Source organism: Anabrus simplex, chromosome 2 (genome assembly GCF_040414725.1).
Source record: "Anabrus simplex isolate iqAnaSimp1 chromosome 2, ASM4041472v1, whole genome shotgun sequence".
NCBI lineage: Eukaryota > Metazoa > Arthropoda > Insecta > Orthoptera > Tettigoniidae > Anabrus > Anabrus simplex.
In genome coordinates this window covers 154,441,323-154,461,498 of record NC_090266.1, presented here as the reverse complement: position 1 = coordinate 154,461,498, position 20,176 = coordinate 154,441,323, and the positions used below count along the sequence as shown (strand labels likewise).

At 41.4% G+C, this 20,176-nt stretch overlaps 1 protein-coding gene across 1 annotated transcript in view; it reads left to right on the top strand.

Annotated features, from left to right (window-relative positions):
* Positions 1-17,366: 17,366 nt before the first annotated feature.
* Positions 17,367-20,176, top strand: part of Eip78C (Ecdysone-induced protein 78C) — a 258,863-nt gene continuing 256,053 nt past the window's right edge. The window contains exon 1 of the mRNA XM_068225951.1: positions 17,367-17,667. Within this exon, the coding sequence (XP_068082052.1) occupies positions 17,367-17,667 (301 nt within the window). The remainder of the gene's footprint in view (positions 17,668-20,176) is intronic.

Sequence of the window (20,176 nt, the reverse complement as noted above, 5' to 3'; positions counted from 1 at the left end):
TGCAGTTGCCCTACCTCAGACCGACCCGTCAGACCGAACTAGAAGTATAACTTTGAGAACAGACTAAGCTGGTTAATTATAAAATCGATACAAACAAAAAAGAAACACAGGACTTAGTACACATTGCAACATTAATTAACGAGCAATTTTCTACCCTTACAGAAAATAAGTTGCTTGAGTGTTTCATGGAAGTGTACTTCTCTTTGAGTTTTATGAGGAGACTAGCAGTTACCCGTGGCTTCGCTCGCGTGGATTTCCTAATTTGGTAAAAGTAATCGTTCCTCGGTACTATACTAAAGATGATGATGCTTGTTGTTTAAAGGGGCCTAACATCTAGGTCATCGGCCCCGGTACTATACTAGGACATTATCTGAAAGTCCCTAAAGCATAAAAACTCACCGAAAAAAATGAGTTTCATTTACCCCAGAAACTTTTTGTAAACCACGTTTGTGGTATTGCCTTTTGGGGCTATGATGACCTTGCGACATAGAAACAGTCTTCTCCCAAGTCGGAAAAAAGCATGTTTCTTTTTTTAAAGAAGATTCCAAATACCTATTTCCACGTCCGTAACATCTTCAGTTTTTGAGATATAACTATCCCCATAAAAGGAATTCATCCCCTTTATCAGTCCTTCCTCCATCCCTATATAAGCGGGGGGCCGATGACCTCGATGTTAGGCCCCTTTAAACAACAAGCATCATCATCATCATATAAGTGGATTTTCCGAAAACAAAAAACTTGTTTTTAAAGGAGATTACAAATATCAATTTTCACGTCTATAACATTCGATTTTTGAAATATAAGTATCCCCACAAAATTCAATTTCCTTCACTTCCTTTCACCCTCCCCCTGAAGTGAATTTTCCGAAAACAAAAAATAAGTGTTTCTTTATTTATAAAGGAGCTTCCAAGTACCAATTTTCACGACTGTAACATCTTCGGCTTTTGAGATACATGTGTCTTCATAAAAGGAATTCAACTCCTTTTCACCACCCCCCCCCTTCTCAAGTTGATTTTCCCCTAAAAATACCTGTTTCCTTATTTTTAAAAGAGATTCCTAACACCAATTTTCACGTCTGTAACAACTTTAGTTTTTATTAGATATATGTATAATTCAGTTAAATTTTCGATTCTTTCACCCCCCACGAAAGTGGATTTTTGAAAATCAAAGGAATACGTGTTATTTTTTACTTTTAAAGGAAATTCAAAATACCAATCTTCACGTTTGCAACATCTTTAGATTTTGCGATATAAGTATCCTTATACAAATAATTCAACTATTTTTCAATTCTTTCACCCCCCTCCTTAATTAAATTTTCCGAAAATAAACAGAATATGTATTTCTTTAATTTTAAAGGAGATTCCAAATACCAATTTTCATGTCTGTAACATTTTCAGTTTTTGAGGTATCAGTATTCTAATAAAAAGAATCCAACCCCCTTTTCAGTCCTTTTTAACCCCGCCCCCAAGTGTTTTTCCGAAAACAAAAAATGCATGCTTCTTTACTTTCAAAAGAGGTTAAAAATACCAATTTTCACTTCTGTAACCTGCTAAGTTTTTGAGATACTTACACTGTAAATATACGCGTTTTAAAAATTCGCCCCCTTTTCAGTTCCCCTTAAGTGGATTTATTAAAAACAAATTATCTATGTTTCTTTACTTTTACAGGAGATTCCAAATACCAGTTTTCACGTTTGTAACATGTTACGTTTCTGAGATATACTGTAGATATAGTTTTTCTAAAAATTCACCTCCATTTGTCACTTCTGTTCACCTCGCATTAATTGGATTTTCCAAAAACAAAAACTACGTGTTTCTTTATCTTTAAAGGAGATTCCAAATACCAATTTTTACGTCTGTAAACATTTAAGTTTTTGAGATATACTTATTTAAACAATTCACACCCTCCCCCTCACCCCGTCCTTAGCAACGGAGGACCAGTACCTCGCCCAGGTGGCCTCGCCTGCTACGCTGAACAGAGGCCTTGTTGGGGGATGGGAAGATGGGAAGGGAAATATAAGGAAGAGGGAAGGAAGTGGCCGTGGCCTTAAGTTAGGTATCATCCCGGGATTTTCCTGGAGAACTGGGAAACCACGGAAAACCACTTCGAGGATGGCTGAGGTGGGAATCGAACCCCTCTACTCAGTTGACCTCCCGAGGCTGAGTAAACCCCGTTCCAGCCTTCGTACCACTTTCCAAATTTCGTGGCAGAGCCGGGAATCGAACCTGTGCCTCCAGGGTGGCAGCTAGTCACACTAACCACTACCCCCACAGTCGTCTATATCATAAGATCCATTTGTGTGGATTCTGCTGTTCATGTTAACTAGGTCATTATTTTCTTTTTCTTCAGACATTCTTGAACACATTTTCTGTGAAATTTTGTACCAAAAATATCTTTAAAATAGAGGGCCTTTTTCAGGATGTGTGTTACCTGCGTAAGACAGTGTATACTTGTACGATATGTTCAGAGTACAAACCGATCAATGACCGACATTCCTAAGGGAGATCTCCACACCCTTTAATAACTGAATTCTGTACCTCTGGGACAACGAACATATTGTATACTGTCAGATGAAGCACATCTGAAATTGCTCTTGTAGCTCCATAAAACTGTTGGCAGCCGTATTTTCGAGCACCTGTTTAAATGCAGTTCATCCCTTTGTGTATTTGGTACTCATTAGCGGTTTCTTATAAATAGGCCCTATATGATTGAGCAGTTTGCTCTATGACCTGCCGCCTTTGCTCCCAGAACTTGTACTCACTTTTTGTGTAGCCTGATTAAACCTCAGGATCATGTGCCTCTCCACAGAAGGGGAAGTCTCGATTATATGTTGTACGACTGCCTGACAAGGACTTGAACTCACGTCCTTCTAGGTGAACTGAAAACGTCTTTACCACCTCGACTAGGCAGCCTGTGATCTTTGGAAAAGTTTTAATTAATCTTGTCGCGGACAACAAATGTGTCACCACAGATCTTTTACATGCTGATTTCGTACGACATGGATTATCGAATGGACTTTCCTCCGACCTTCTTCTCTGAGTATGAACCCCCGAACTTCGTACCCGTAGTTCCAAACTGTTCCCCTGGTTGACAGAGGGAAATATGCTGTGACGAGTCTTAGGAACTGTAAATTATCTTTATGTCTCATTGTGATATTCTAATGAAATATTGCACGTTCATTTTAACCCAAGATAAATGTATTTTACGTTCATATTTAGTTCTCTAGTCCGCCTCTGTGGTGTAGCGGTTAGCGTGATTAGCTGCCACCCCCGGAGGCCCGGGTTCGATTCCCGGCTCTGCCACGAAATTTGAAAAGTGGTATGAGGGCTGGAACGGGGTCCACTCAGCCTCGGGAGGTCAACTGAGTAGAGGTGGGTTCGATTCCCACCTCAGCCATCCTGAAAGTGGTTTTCCGTGGTTTCCCACTTCTCCTCCAGGCGAATGCCGGGATGGTACCTAACATAAGGCCTCGGCCACTTCCTTCCCTCTTCCTTGTCTATCCCTTCCAATCTTCCCATCCCTCCACAAGGCCCCTGTTCAGCATAGCAGGTGAGGCCGCCTGGGCGAGGTACTAGTCATTCTCCCCAGTTGTATCCCCGACCAAGAGTCTGAAACTCCAGGACACTGCCCTTGAGGCGGTAGAGGTGGGATCCCTCGCTGTGTCCGAGGGAAAAGCCGACCCTGGAGGGTAAACAGATGATGATGATGATGATGATGATGATGATTTAGTTCTCTCCTGTCTCAATTTAATTTAATGTTTTTATAACAGAGTAGTGAACGTATACGATCAGCGGCTTTCTGTAAGAAGGAAATTATGTTTGCGTCGGTCTGTTTTCAGATCGACTGTGTTGTACGGTAATGAAAGCCGGGTGGTCTGATGGTATCTTACTCATAAGTTGAAAGTAACATCCATACATTATGGCTGAATAAACAGGTGGGAACAATGGCAGGAGGCTAAAAAGCTTTATGTATGAAGCTGTGCCTATAAACCGACTTCGATGAAATGGAAATGGCGTATGGCTTTTAGTGCCGGGAGATCCCAGGACCGAGCTCGATAGCTGCAGTCGCTTAAGTGCGGCCAGTATCCAGTATTCGGGAGATAGCAGGTTCGAACCCCACTGTCGGCAGCCCTGAAAATGGTTTTCCGTGCTTTCCCATTTTCACACCAGGCAAATGCTGGGGCTGTACCTTAATTAAGGCCACGGCCGCTTACTTCCCACTCCTACCCCTTCCCTGTCCCATCGTCGCCATAAGACCTATCTGTGTAGGTGCGACATAAAGCAACTAGCAAAAAAATAAAAAGATCCCAGGACGGGTTCGGCTCGCCAGGTGCAGGTCTTTTGATTTTATTCCCGTAGGCGACCTGCGCGTCGTGATGAGGATAAAGTGATGATGAAGACAAAACATACACCCAGCCCCCGTGCCAGTGAAATTAACCAATGATGGTTAAAATTTCCAGACCCTGCCAGGAATCGAACCCGGGACCCTTGTGACCGAAGGCCAGCACGCTAACCGTTTAGCCATGGAGCCTTACACCGACTTCGATGATAGGGTCATACGAGCCAGATGGTAGAGGATAGGTTGCGTTGAGGAACAACGCACTCACCATGGAGTGTATGGGAACTAAAGGAGATCAAGATGATGATGGTTAGAAAAGAAAATCCACAGTCTGTTACCAGTCATTCGAACAGGTTAGAAATGTAATCAATGAAGCGGCGAGGACATGAATCGTGCCAGCTGCCGAAGCCTCTCGCACTCCTCTGGGGCAGTGATTAATGACTGACAGTTGAAATGAAATGATAATGGAGTGTTTTGCTGGAATGAAAGATGACAGGGAAAACCGGAGTACCCGGAGAAAAACCTGTCCCGCCTCCGCTTTATTCAGCACAAATTTCACACGGAGTGACCGGGATTTGAATCACGGAACCTAGTGGTGAGAGGCCGGCGCCTGCCGCCTGAGCTAGAGAGGCTCTCAAGTTGGTTTGACTCTTCTTTTAATTATTTAAAAATAAGAGGTATAGAACTAAACAAGGCCACGTTGCTAGTGGCAAACAAGATTTGCGGAGGTACTTCGATAATTAATAAAGGCTTGCGACTGAACACTGAAAGGAGTAACCGTCCATAATTATGATTTATTTATTTATATATTTATTTATTTATTTATTTATTTATTATCATCATCTGTTTACCCTCGAGGTTCGGTTTTTCCCTCGGACTGAGCGAGGGATCCCACCTCTACCGCCTCAAGGCGCAGTGTCCTGGAGCTTCAGACCCTTGGTCGGGGGATACAACTGGGGATTATGACCAGTACCTCGCCCAGGCGGCCTCACCTGCTATGCTGAACAGGGGCCTTGTGGAGGGACGGGAAGATTGGAAGGGATAGGCAAGGAAGAGGGAAGGAAGCGGCCGTGGCCTTAAGTTAGGTACCATCCCGGCATTCGCCTGGAGGAGAAGTGGGAAACCACGGAAAACCACTTCGAGGATGGCTGAGGTGGGAATCGAACCCACCTCTACTCAGTTGACCTCCCGAGGCTGAGTGGACCCCGTTCCAGCCCTCGTACCACTTTTCAAATTTCGTGGCAGAGCCGGGAATCGAACCCGAACCTCCGGGGGTGGCAGCTAATCACGCTAACCACTACACCACGGAGGCGGACTATTTATTTATTTATTTATTTATTTATTTATTTATTTATTTATTTATTTATTTATTTATTTATTTATTTATTTATTTATTTATTTATTTATTTCCAAGTTCCACTTACAGTCCGCCTACTTACACTGGTTTTTCCAGGATATTTCCTTGCTCATATAGGCTAATATATATAAAACTTCTAACCAGTGGTACTCAGAAAATCAAGACAATGCTCATATAGGCTAATATATATAAAACTTCTAACCAGTGGTACTCAGAAAATCAAGGCAATGCTTGTGTACGGGTTTACCTTCAGGATTGGCCTCCTATCGTCTAGAATAGTAATTCTGTGTGGAACGTGAAATCAATACCATGGAGGAGAGAAGGGGGCGTTGTACGTGGTGAGAAATAAGAATGTAGAAGAATCCACGTCTTACACGTACATTAATATAGGGTGAACAAGAAGGATTCTGGATGATATTGCTTATGAGGTACGGGGAGAGAAGGGAATTAACATACTAATTAAAGGTATTATCCTTGATGAACTAATGCAGACATAATTCGAGGGTTTAAATCGATATAACTCTGACAACAAAGATCGTATATATATAATGGCGATAGATTAGAAAATACGAGAATACCGCTCACATTCTAAAATTCACTTTCAGGGGAAGTACTCCAGCTTGAATGGCTAAAGACGTCTGGGAACGCCTTTAAAATAATATGTTATGCTCGATAGCTGCAGTCGCTTAATTGCGGCCAGTGTCCAGTAATCGGGAGATCGTGGGTTCGAGCCCCACTGTCGGCAGCCCTGAAGATGGTTTTCCGTGGTTTCCCATTTTCACACCAGGCAAATGCCGGGGCTGTACCTTAATTAAGGCCACGGCCGCATCCTTCCACTTCCTAGGCATTTCCCATCCCATCGGCGCCATAAGACCTATCTGTGTCGGTGCGACGTAAAGCCATTAGCAAAAAAAAAAGTCTTGCTACCGAAGGACATTATCTTTGTATACTTATATTTAATTTTCTGTACTGTGTTATTTTTATCTACCAAATTTTGTTATTAAATGTATCCATTGTTTGCATGTTCCCATTGGTGCCAGTTATAAACGCGATTTCCTTTTATATATGTTTTACTTGTAAGTGATATTGAATCAAGGTGTAATAAAGCTAATGCAGCGAGCTCGCAGTTGCGATCAGCAGTATTCTGTAAGAAGGAAGTCAGCTCCCAGACGAAACTATCTTTACATCGGTCTGTTTTCAGACCAACTTTGCTTTACGGGAGCGAAAGCTGGGTGGACTCAGGATATCTTATTCATAAGTTAGAAGTAACAGACATGAAAGTAGCGAGAATGATTGCTGGTACAAACAGCTGTGAACAATGGCAGGAGGGTACTCGGAATGAGGAGATAAAGGCTAATTTAGGATTGAACTCGATGGATGAAGTTGTACGCATAAACGGGCTTCGGTGGTGGGGTCATGTGAGGCGAATGGAGGAGGATAGGTTACCTAGGAGAATAATGGACTCTGTTATGGAGGGTAGGAGAAGTAGAGGATGACCAAGACGACGATGGTTAGATTCGGTTTCTAACGATTTAAAGATAAGAGGTATAGAACTAAATGAGGCCACAACACTAGTTGCAAATCGAGGATTGTGGCGACGTTTAGTACAGTAAATTCTCAGAGGCTTGCAGACTGAACGCTGAAAGGCATAACAGTCTATAATGATAATGTATGTATGTATGTCTGTAAAACATTATTTTTTGTATTATATATTTCTGGTGCATTAGATAAGAACTTCCGTATCTTGAATATTTGGAATATGATAGGCCTTTTCCAGAAAGAGTTAGAAACAGAAGAGATGATTTTCATACAGTTGTTTCCGTTGCTTGATCGTACGTTGGCTAACGTCAGTTTGGACATTGAATTCACTACAAATTTTCTGCCAAACGTCAGTTTTAGCTTTGAGCACGCTTCCATTAGTTTGCTTATTTTCTATAATATGTATACAGTGTTCTCCCCAGAAATTTTCGCCAGCCGGGTAGCGGGATTGAGCAGCCGAGCGGGAAATACTACGTAAAGATGAATATGATCAAATTTCAGTGTATTCCCCTCAGTGCATTAATAGTAATATCAGACAGATAAAATTTAACTGCAAAATTGAACTATTTTAGTGTTATTATCACTTACAAGATATAAGAGTATTCTGACCTTCTCGTGTTCTGCTGCTCATTCAGAATCATGTAACACCGTGACTTACCGCTCGGTTGCTGTGGAGTGCCATGCGGAATTTAGTGCTCGCATGCTAATCCATAACTGCTCGCGCACGGTTCGACGTGGTAGTCAAGACGAGCATTTGAACTCTGATGTAATTGATGCAATTTATGCTGACAATAATGAAGATGTATCATTTAAATAAACAGGACAGTATTTCCATTTTAATTTGGAACACCCAATGACTCAAATATGTATTAATGTTATGAAACTAACACATATCTAGGTTATGTTAGCCGGGCGGTCTGTAAACACGGCAGAGAAGTGTGGCTATTAAAAGGTAGAATACTAGGTATAAACTTGGAAAAAAATTCCAAAAGAAGATAAATTTGAACCACGCATTCTCTTCTAAGCTTTTTTCATATTGGTCTATAGAGCAACAGAAAATTCACGGTCAAGACAAAAAAAATCTAATAAATGTTGATTTCAAACAAAAGCGCATCGGAACGTGCTCACAAACTGCATGGTTCTGCCACGGCCTTCTAGATTCTCACTGATCGTGACTCTTGTGAGAGTTAACAACGTGTTAGCTAACAGTTCCCAAGAAATGTTTGGATAAACGCAAGAATCTTAACATGCTGCTAAGCTTTTAACACTATGTTAACAAACAGTGTGTTAGTGTTCTTCTAACCGAGATTGAATAAACTGAGCCTCTATCTTTTAGTAATAATTAATTATGCTTTTAACGTGTTAGTCATGTTCCTGTGTAGATCTGTTAAACTAGTAGCTTTTGATTAGAAAATGTAATATCTCGTAAAATGAGAAGTTTATTTGTCTGTATATTCCCTCTCTCTCTCTCTTCTCTCTCTTTCTTTCTCTCTCTCTCTCTCTCTCTCTCTCTCCTTGTACAGTATTTAGTGTCTACTACGTTTGACGAATTGTACGATGGGATAAAGGAAGGGGTTATTTGAAAAGGTTCGTAGTCACCAGCTTTGGGTATACGCTGAGGTACGCTCCCTAAGATATAGAGAGGCTAGACCTACTACATGTCAACTTGAAATCTGGAGACGGCTATAATGACCCGATATTCCATATCTAATATTAACATATACCATATACCAGGCTGCTCGCGAGCGCCATACTTTCTATTTACAAATATCCCACATGCACAAATGATGTATGGGATGTCTACCAACTGATTTTCAGAGGGGCACTACTACCAGCAGGCAGGTTACGTCAGAATATGAAGTGATAACAACCGGACGATCGCTCGCAGCATGCTTCTCAGCGCTACTCGTCTAATGCAACTCCTTGGATTAGTAAACTTCGTTTTCGACCGCATAGTACTAGGCCGGTGTATGGTACTACAGGACTATATTTGCTGTCTGCATATCGACAATGGATAGTGTGTTCAGCAGCGACGAATACACACACATTTTAATCTGGAGAATCTGGTCGGAATGCAGCCGAAGCTCCAAACAGGCGTCTGCCTTCTAAACACATATTTCACCGAACAGAATTAGTTTTTGTTTCGTATAAATCTCTTTTATGGAGTGGAATGTCTACATGTGTATAAATTAATAAGTTATTAAATTTCATTTTCTGCATCTTTGGTGTATTTATAAATGCATCCTGTCATGGAACATGTGCACTAAAATGACTCCTATTTGTTTCACAGCATCCGAAATACAGCACGTTGTAGCGCTCCTTGGAAAACAAGTCATTAGGCATCCCATCCATCACCACTGCATGCGGGAAAATTGTAAGTAGAAAATACGGCGCTCGCGGATCGCCTGGTATATATTATGGGTGCAATATATATAATAGGAGCTCCATAACCGAGGCGTAAATGGGCGTGCTTAGTTCACCTAGAAGGGCGTGGGTTCGATTGCCTGTCAGGAAGTCGAAAAATTTAGAAAAGAGATTTCCACATCTGGAGAGGCACGTGGCCCCTTGGTTCACTCAGCCTGCACCCAAAACGAATAAGCCTACTAGGTTAATTCTTGGGAAGCAAAGGTGGTCGGGCATAGAGCTAAAGTTTAAGAATTAATGAAGACTTTATCTTTGACTCCTCCAAGTGTCTTCGTGACCTGTACGAAGATGGCTTCGCAGTTTTACATGTAGGTCTATACCTAGGATTTTATTCATTCATAATAATCGTTATGTGTAGCGCTTATACTGTATATCCTTACGTATAAGATAGTGAACTTCATTAGCATGGTGTGTAGCAAAGAGGAATAAAGAAAGTGCTGATAGGTTTAATAGCCTGCAAGTGTTAGAAACAATTAGCAAAAGGAACTTGGAATTTGCAAATATCCTGTCTTCTGAGGAAAGTAGCTCCTCTGGATGTCATGGGTGTTTGGAACTTGTGGGCAAGCTTAAAAAAATAGATACATATTCAAGGGTAGGTTTATCCTTTCTAGAGAGACTTCCAGCAGGATCCGCGGTGGAGGGGTAAAGTGCCTGCCTCTCCCGTGAGGACATATTAATGGATTTCGTTATAGTTACTTGGCTGTAGTGCAGCCCTGTTATTAAAAGTATTGTCCCACCTGGGAAAAGGTTTCAAAATCAGTACGTGACTCCGATTATGTGCTTTGTTTGAAGCAGAAGTATTTTAAGTTAACTTCTATTTTTTAAACTCGTCTGATGTTCATATTTTGATATTCAAAGGTAAACGTTCGTCCATTCACAAAATGCACAGGAACATATCGTTCATCATGTTCAAGACACAAGATTGCCAAGTGAAAGAAGAACGACAAGAAAGCTCTAATTCAATGTACTTTTCTATTGGAACATTTTACGTCACCTTCAGTGCGGCGTTAGAAGGTTACTGTTAAAAAAATATGTTCATTCACTGTAAATATTCTGTAAAGTAATTATCAAGATATAAGTGCTCTAGTGACATTTCAATTAATTTCATCCAGTGAATAGTGCATTTTTAAAGTTATTTTTCAAAGTATAAATTAGATACTCCTGTTAATTTTATTGCTCAGTTCCTCATTTACCTATCTTTAAAAGCACGTCTGAGTGAAGTAATAACTCTCAGTGGAACTGGATTCCCGAATTATTGGACACGGCCTGTCTATTGTTACTACTTAAATTACAGTTTAATATATTTTAAATTAGAACACTATCATCCTTGTGCCCAACGTTCATTTTTTATTTTGAACGTTCACAAAGCTGACGACAGCTCCGGATTATTATTATTATTATTATTATTATTATTATTATTATTATTATTATTATTATTATTATTATTATTATTATTATTATTATTGCCGCACTGAGCAGCTCAGACAGTAGAGTGCTGGCCTTATGAGCTCAAGTTGGAGGGTTCGATCCCGACTCAGTCAAGTGGTATTTTAAGGTGCTGAAGTGCGTCAGCCTCGTGTCGGCAGATTTTTCCGGGTGGATCGAGGATTTCAACTTCGTATGGTTAATTCCTCCTGCTAGAGGTATGGGGTTTGGTGTTCGTCTTAATACAATTCTCTCCATATACACACAACATATCACTCCACTAACCACCACAGAAACACGCAATAGGGCTGGTGTCGGGATGGGCATTGGTACGTAAAACTGGGTCAATTCCACACACGTGCCGACCCAATAAATTGGGAAAAAGGCCATGGAATATCTATATTCCCTCTTTTCTTGCCACCACCTTCATTTTATTTTTCTCGTCACTTTTTCTAATTCTCCAACTTCTCATTTACTGCATCAGCCTATTCTTGGTCTCCAATCTTACCCTTTACTCAAATAATAATTTCATCAACAAACAATATTGTGTTCATTTGTTGACCTTCAGAAGTTCCTAGTGTTGCCCTTCGTTATATCATCCATAAGCAGTAAAGGTGACCATATATTTAATACCTTGAAAACAACACTATAACATGTAATACCATAGCTTTCGGCATGGAAATAAAGTACGAAATTATGCCTTTTACATCTGCATAAGAGATCCAATTATTTTAATATTTGGTCGACTTTGTCAGTTATAACTGCCTGTTGTTTAACGAAAATAGAATTATTATCATTATTATTATTATTATTATTATTATTATTATTATTATTATTATTATGTCAGACGAAAAATAGTAACAAACATGACCAAGAAGTAAGTTCTTACGTACTTTCCTTACTCCCTTATGAATTTAAGTTCAGAAGGTGTCTTACTTGGAATCAAGTTGACATGAAAGCCATCAGCTATCATAAAGAGCTTTGACTTAGACCATATAATGATCCAGTTAAAACTGAGGTAATGATAATTATACCGATGGAAATGTTTATTTCAATAATGTAGGCTAGGTAGGAATAAAGCTACGCTCAAAAGAAAAGTAGAAAGAATATATTCTCATTCTTCTAAAAGTACAAAATAGTATAAGCAATAAAAATAAAGTATAAACCTGAAACAACTGTTATAAAACTTAACACGATAGACTGATTCCTCCCTCCGTACACAGTGCCAATTATTGAAGAATCCACATCATATTCATTGTCAAGGCAACTCTCTCTGCAGATGCATTCATTATGGTTTGTAGAAAGAGTTTTTATTCTGAAGTTGAATATTAAAAAAACCTATTTTATCATTGAAATGTGGAAACATGTCACTTACAAGTGTAGCATTCACGGCCGGTATTAATAGATATGATAATCTGTTGCGATTTTGACATGTACAAAGTGGAAGAGTAGAATTTCCTTACTTTTATTTGACATAGCAAAATCCTAAAAATATTGTTATATCTAAGTGTGGCGTTTCTCATATCCCGAATATTTGAAAGTATTAGGTAGGCCTACTCGAGTTAAAAGACGGCATAGAAGTAGAAATTAGGGGATTTTCTCCGGGAAGCAAAGACGTCTCGTATCCTTATCTTACAGCAGAGTAGTAGTTTCCCTCGATTTGCGTATCGCTGTGGTCTGCAACCGTATGCGATGCGTGTAAGCACTGATGCCAAGCACAAATTCATTCTAAACCAAACCTGGTTTCAAGAACATGGTAACCTAGGAGTGAAAAAAGTTTGGAATGCTCATCTAATTATTAGTCTTAATCCAAGCCGCTTTTTGACGAGTTAACGTCATTCAAAGCATGCAACACTCAGTCACCCCTCCATATCGACTATAGCAACGTCGCGAAAACAGGGATAACTTCAAACGCTTTTAGCTCCATTTATTTACATTCAACCACAACCGAGTGATAGGCGTTCCACTTAATTTGATTATAATTATGACGTAGTTGTTATGCCATATTGTCCATTCTCTTCAGAATGTATTTGTATCAGTATGAAGTACTTTCATGACATCTAATACGTCTGATAATTTTCCCACTTTCTTGGGATTTGTCCTTCGCGAGGATTTGGCCCAGTATTACAGCCAAATGCCGTTCTTGACGAATACAATCAGTATTGCATGCTTCTGTGGTGGTTGGTAGTGTGGTGTGTTATGTTGTGTCTAGATAAGGAGGTGTGCATTGAGACAGACATAGACACACAGTCTCCGAGATGGAGGGTTATAATAATGATGTTATTTATTTTACGTCCCATTCATTACTTTACGGTTTTTGGAGACACTGAGGGGCCGGAATTTTGTCCCGAAGGAGTTCTTTTACGTGCCAGTAAATTTACCGACACGAGGCTGACGTATTTGAGAACCTTCAAATACCACCGAACTGAGCCAGGATCGAACCTGCCAAATTGAGGTGAGAAGGCCAGCGCCTCAACTGTCTGAGCCACTCAGCCCGGCCGAGATGGAGCAATTAACCGTACGCAGTTAAAGTCACCCATCTGGTCAGGAATCAAACCCAGGCCCTCTAAACCAAAGGCCACTACGCTGACCATTCAGCTAAGAAATCGGACTTTTTCAAGAAACCCAATTGGTATATATGGATTCTTTCTGTTGTCGTTGTTGTTGTTGTTGTTGTTGTTGTTGGTGTTGCTGTTGTTGATGTTGTTGTTATTGTTGCCGGGCTGAGTGGCTCAGACGGTTGAGGCGCTGGCCTTCTGACCCCAACTTGGCAGGTTCGAACCTGGCTCAGCCCGGTGGTGTTTGAAGGTGTACAAATACGTCAGCCTCGTGTAGGTAGATTTGCTGGCGCAGAAAAGAACTCTTGTGGGACTAAATTCCGGCACCTCAGCATCTCTAGAAACCGTAGAAAGCTAGTTAGTAGGACGTAAAGCAAATAACAGTATTGTTATCATTGTAGTTATTGTTGTTGTTATTATTATTATTATTATTATTATTATTATTATTATTATTATTATTATTATTATTATTATTATTATTATTATTATTACCCGAGCGGAGTGCTGCGCGTCATAACGCACTACGGTTATGGAGCCAAGCCTATCATTCGGGAGACGAGTGGGTTCGAACCCCAACGTTGGCTGTCCTCAGTAGCCTATGGTTTTCTCTGGATTTCCATTTTCACTTCCAGGTAAATGACGGGGCAGTTCCTACTCACAGACCACAGCCGATTCCTTGAACCTCCTTACACAATTTCATTCACTCTCATTCATTTCATCGCCATTAGCTCCTCAAAAAGAGGTTGACGTCAGGAAGGGCATCCGTCCGAATAAAATAATCTCACCTCATCTTAAGCACACGGTAGCTTCCATCCCGCTCTCAGCCCTTTCCTATTCTATCGTCGCCGTAGGACCTGTCTGTGTCGATGCGACGCAAAGCAAAGTGTTGAAAAAGTAATAATAATCTTAGCGTTAAAGTCAATAAAGGAACATGGTCTAAACGCAAAGTTTACGGTACGAAAAGTATGGTGACGGTACACTGAAGTGTTAAGTAAGAACTTGACGGTCACAAATATGAAACTACATCTTCAGATGGAGTAAACCAGGGATTATGTTAGTCGTCCAGGGCAGACAGCGGTTTTTGAGGTACTTTACAGAAATTATTGCCGGGTTGAACGGAGCTCTGGCTTTCTGAGCCCAAGTGGTGGTTCAGTTCGGTGGTGCTTGAAGGTGCTCAAGTGCCAGTAGACTTACCGTCACGTAATGAAACTTCTGCAGGACAAAATTCCAGCACCTCGGTGTCTCTGAAACTATAAAAGTGATTAGTAGGACATAAAAATTACAAGATTGATGTCATTATATTATAAGAAAATTATTTCAGGGACTCGTAGCCGTGTGACACGTACGGTTTTTATTTTTTTAAATTTGTTATGCGCTGAAAATAATAGATTCTGTTTATTATTTATTTATTTCTATTTGTTTTACGTCGCACCGACACAGATATGTCTTATGGCGACGATGGGATGTGAAAGGCCTAGGAAGTGGAAGGAAGCGGCCGTGGCCTTAATTAAGGTACAGCCCCGGCATTTGCCTGGTGTGAAAATGGGAAACCACGGAAAACCATCTTCAGGGCTGTCGACAGTGGGGTTCGAACCCACTATCTCCCGATTACTGGATACTGGCCGCACTTAAGCGACTGCAGCTATCGAGCTCGGTATGGTTAGACTCAGTTTCCAACGATTTAAATATAATAGAAATAGAACAGAATGAAGCCACTGAAGTAGTTAAAAATAGAGGATTGTGGCGGCGATTAGTAAATTCACAGAAGGTTGCAGACTGAACGCTGAAAGACATAACAGTCTATAATGAAGATGTCCGACTCGTTGGCTGAATGGTCAGCATAGTGGCCTTCGGTTCAGAGGGTCCCGGGTTCGATTCCCGGCCGGGTCGGGGATTTTAACCTCCATTGGTTAATTCCAATGGCCCGGGGGCTGGGTGTCTGTGCTGTCCCCAACATTCCTGCAACTCACACACCATACATAACACAATCCTCCACCACAATAACACGCAGTTACCTACAAATGGCAGATGCCGCCCACCCTCATCGGAGGGTCTGCCTTACAAGGGCTGCACTCGGCTAGAAATAGCCACACGAAATTATTATGAAGATGTATGTATGTTTGTTTTGCGCTGGTTTCTCGTAGTACGTATCCTCGCCAGTGCTTCCTAAGGTTTGTGAACAGTATTGCCACGTCCCTGTGGGTCGTATTCCTCGTTATGCTGGATGTCCTGCGGCTAATGATCACGATATTAGCAGTCACGTTGTACTTCAAGCGTACGCGTGGGAGAATTCATTCCAGGGCTTAAGCAGGAAAATGACTTTCTCTTTCACTTCAGAAGATTGCTAGTTATCAATTTCAGACTGAAAGAACATGTTCCGTGGCTGATAGCTGGTGCTTATCAAATTATTTCTTACTTTCTTGAGAATTGAACTAGCTGTTGAATTAAGGTGTACAGACCGGAGAAAGCTAATTGCGAGAACTGCTGAATTTGAAAGTGGTATCCATATTTCGCAATACCACACTGTGTATCTTCCTCTCGGGAGCCGGCTTTGGTAAGAAAGTTGCTCCTGTTACGAACTCAAAATCAAAGTTGAACAAAGCAAAGACATGAAGGTCCTTGGAGGATGGAAGGTAAAGGTTTCAACTATCCGTAGAGTGGTTACCTCTAGGCTACGTCGTTTTTGACCCCTTGAATTAACCCGGTGCTCACTTTTGGACCAGGCTGAGTGAACCGCGCTCCAGAAGTCGAAATATCGTTTCTTAAATTTTTCGACTTCCTGACGAGGAATCGAACCCACTTCCTTCTAGGTGAACCGGGCAAGCCTTTTCTGCCTCGGCATTTGTCAAGGCATTCCCTGCCAAAGTCGAGCGGCAGATGTGAAATGTTTGGGGTTTCATGTTTACATGTGGCACGCATGTTATCTTTGAACTAAGTGGCAATGTACGAAAGTCACGAGATTTGTTGCTGGTACGCAAGTTACGCATGTCTGTGGTCTTGCACACCCGGAGGACACCCCCTTAGAGTGGTGTTATGGTCCATACAGCCTCTGGTTCTGCCTACTGCTGCCAAGGTTTTATCGAGATTTAGGATGCGCTCCCTCCCCCCTCCTTGCCATACCGCCCCTCCCTTCCCCTCAGAGTGAGCGGTCAATGAACCCTGCCTTCGCTAGCTAGTTCCCTCTCTCCCTCCACCTCGCTCTCTTTACCTGAAGTACCGTACTCACTCCAACAGTCCAGTGCTGACACGCCGGCTCTGGCGGATGGCTGCTCGATGCTGGCTGCAGCTCTTACCGAAACACAGGGTCGATGACTTCGTAGTGCGTGTGCCAACAAGATTCACTCCAGCTTACAGCACGCACAGCTGAGGATGATACGAGGAATACTGTGGAGGTGACAGTGAATGGCTAGAGTCAACTCACTTTCGGTGTTAAAAACCAGAAGATTTCGGATGTGTGGCAGCTTCTGGATTAAGCTGCAGGTAGCCAGTTCGAGCTCGCTATTCGTGCAAGCACTAAACGACAGATGAAATACACTGTCAAACTGAAAAGTCGTTCGCCGGCATTGCTTCTCGGATATGGGGTAAAAGTGTCTCAAAAGTAGCACGACATTCCTCTTACGTTTTGCTAGTATTAACTTCCAATACACTTCTTAATTTTTACAATAATTTTACTCAGTTCACCGGTCGTTTGTAGTGAAATTGTGTTGCTGATTCTACGTAAAACTATGGATGTGTTCAAGATAGACCAATCGCTCAGCGCAAACCTGGGGAATGCGCCGCCACCCGATAAACTAACAGCTGCAGTGACTTTCGATGCCGGTTCGGAGTTCAACTTAAGTTTCTTTGACACTCCGGAAGACAGTAGTACCCAAGGGTTCAGTGACCCTGGGTCTGTGGGCTCTGCTTCAGCCTCGTCCCCGCCCCCTCAACAGCATCACGCCCCGCTGCCGGGCCTTGCCGCCCCCAGCACTGTCCTGTTGCAGCCGCTTCCGGGGACCACCTCCTCCAACCAGGCCAGCAAGCCAGGTGCGTACCCATGTCTCGCAGACATGAAAACATTGTAATATTTAGTGCAAATCCAACTCCTTTAATTCTAATGCCCTCTTCAGCTGCAAATTTCATGTGCCTACTTACTTTAAAGGGTAATTTACCACTATAATCTAATGTTGTTAATTTGTCGTTGGAAGGCGCTCTATGGTATTTGTGTGAAGATGAATGTCATGGTCACGCATACACTTTTACTCTTAGAGTAGGTGCTTAGTCCATCAGAGCACATTGGTGGCGCTGCTCTTGACAACAACCCTCTTGAAGTGTTGAAGCGCCTCCAACTCTTTTTTTCACTTACGTTACCTTCAAACACAGTACAGAGTCCGCCCATTTTATGCTGAAGAGAATGGACACTTTTCTCACTCATAAGATTTATGTTTAATGGTATCAGATACGTACAGCCAATAATTGATTATTATTATTATTAGTAGTAGTAGTATATGGGAGTTAACAAAGTTCAACATTGCCCAAGAATTTGTTTACAGTAGTTAAGAAATGATACAGTTTGTTTATTCCCTGCCTCCTGTTTAAAAAAGTTCACACTTAAACCAATAAAAGTAATAAAATATCTGTGGGCAAAAGAGCTATCGATCTTCCGCTGGGAAATTCTTCAAATCAATTGATGTACACACTTACTTTAAGAAAGGTAAAATTTTAAAAATCTGGAAACGTTTTGATATGGAGCTTCGATTTTTACAATATAAAGTATTGGCTTTTGGTAGTTCTTATCAGTTCTGTATCTCCTCACTGAACTTGCTCGTAAGAACATGCTTGCCGGAAGGAATTCAGATAGTACTTCACCTTTAAGTTCGTCTTTAAGTATCTCTTTCCTCTGATCAATTTCTGAAGATTACATGGACGCGTTCCAAACAGGATTCTAAAGACAGAATTTTCTCCCTAATCTAGGATGAAAAACTGTTTTTATCAAATTTTCATTTAAACCATTATGAACACTTTCTCCTATTAAGTTCCTTCGTGCCTTGCAAAGTGAGAAATGTGAGTTCTCCACTTGAATACCTGTTGTGCTCTCTTACCTTTATCAGTAGCCTTTCTAAATCATTGACGGACCTATTGTAAGTGAATATGACCTTCAAGTGATTAAAAATTCTCCATCTTAATATTCACTAATTGTTACTGAATTGCAGGGTAATCCTCTTAACAAAAGGAATAATGTATAATAAAATCTTTCAGCGCTGGAATAAAGTTAAAATATGCTTCATTAAATCTGCCTAAATTCATTTTCCATTCCAACTTGGGATCGCTAGGGTGAATATCTTAGCACAACGAGTCCTTGCGCGATACGGAAATGCAATTAAGATAAAGTACAGTAACTGAAGAATAGGTAGATCTGGATAATAAAAGGTATTGAGTATACGCTTTCTTTCCCACTATTTCTGGATTGAAGTTGGATTATGTCAACGCTACATAAGAGAAAGAGGAAAAGGGTAGAATTGTAATTAATTTAATTTTCTTTTCTATTTTTACACTTAACTTGATTGGGATTATCTCATATTTTTAATTCATTTATGTCCGTTTTTGGTGATTCATTACAATGGTTTCCTAGGTTAAAATGTTGTTCACCGAGCTCGATAGCTGTAGTCGCTTAAGCGCGGCCAGTATCCAGTATTCGGGAGATAGTAGGTTCGAACCCCACTGTCGGCAGCCCTGAAAATGGTTTTCCGTGGTTTCCCATTTTCACACCAGGCAAATGCTGGGACTGTACCTTAATTAAGGCCACGGCGCTTCCTTCCCACTCCTAGCCCTTCCCTGTCTCATCGTCGCCATAAGACCTATCTGTGTCGGTGCGACGTAAAGCAACTAGCAAAAAAAAATGTTGTTCGGGGCCGATGACCTCGATGTTAGGCCCCTTTAAACAAGAAACATCACTCAGTCAACATCAAAATGTTGTTCAATTTCCTTTCTTTTCGTATTTGAAACTTCTTTCTCTTTATGGCCTTCATTTTAAACGCCTCCTTACCTTACCCGATTTTCTGCATTTTATTAATATCTTACGAAGTATTTTTATAGGCTGCAGTATTTTTTGTCCTATGTGTTATTGTATGTTATCATGACCCGAAAGTCTGACTCGTTGCCTGAATGGTCAGCGTACTGGCCTTCGGCTCAGAGGGTCCCGGGTTCGATTCTCGGCCGGGCCAGGGATTTTAACCTTCATTGGTTAATTCCAGTGGCCTGGGGGCTGGTTGTTTGTTCTGTCCCCAACATCCCTGCAACTCACACATAACACTATCCTCCACTACAATAACACGCAGGTACCTACACATGGCAGATGCCGCCCACCCTCATCGGAGGGTCTTCCTTACAAGGGACCGAGCTCGATAGCTGCAGTCGCTTAAGTGCGGCAAGTATCCAGTAATCGGGAGATAGTGGGTTCGAGCCCCACTGTCGGCAGCCCTGAAGATGGTTTTCCGTGGTTTCCCATTTTTACACCAGGCAAATGCTGGGGCTGTACATTAATTAAGGCCACGGC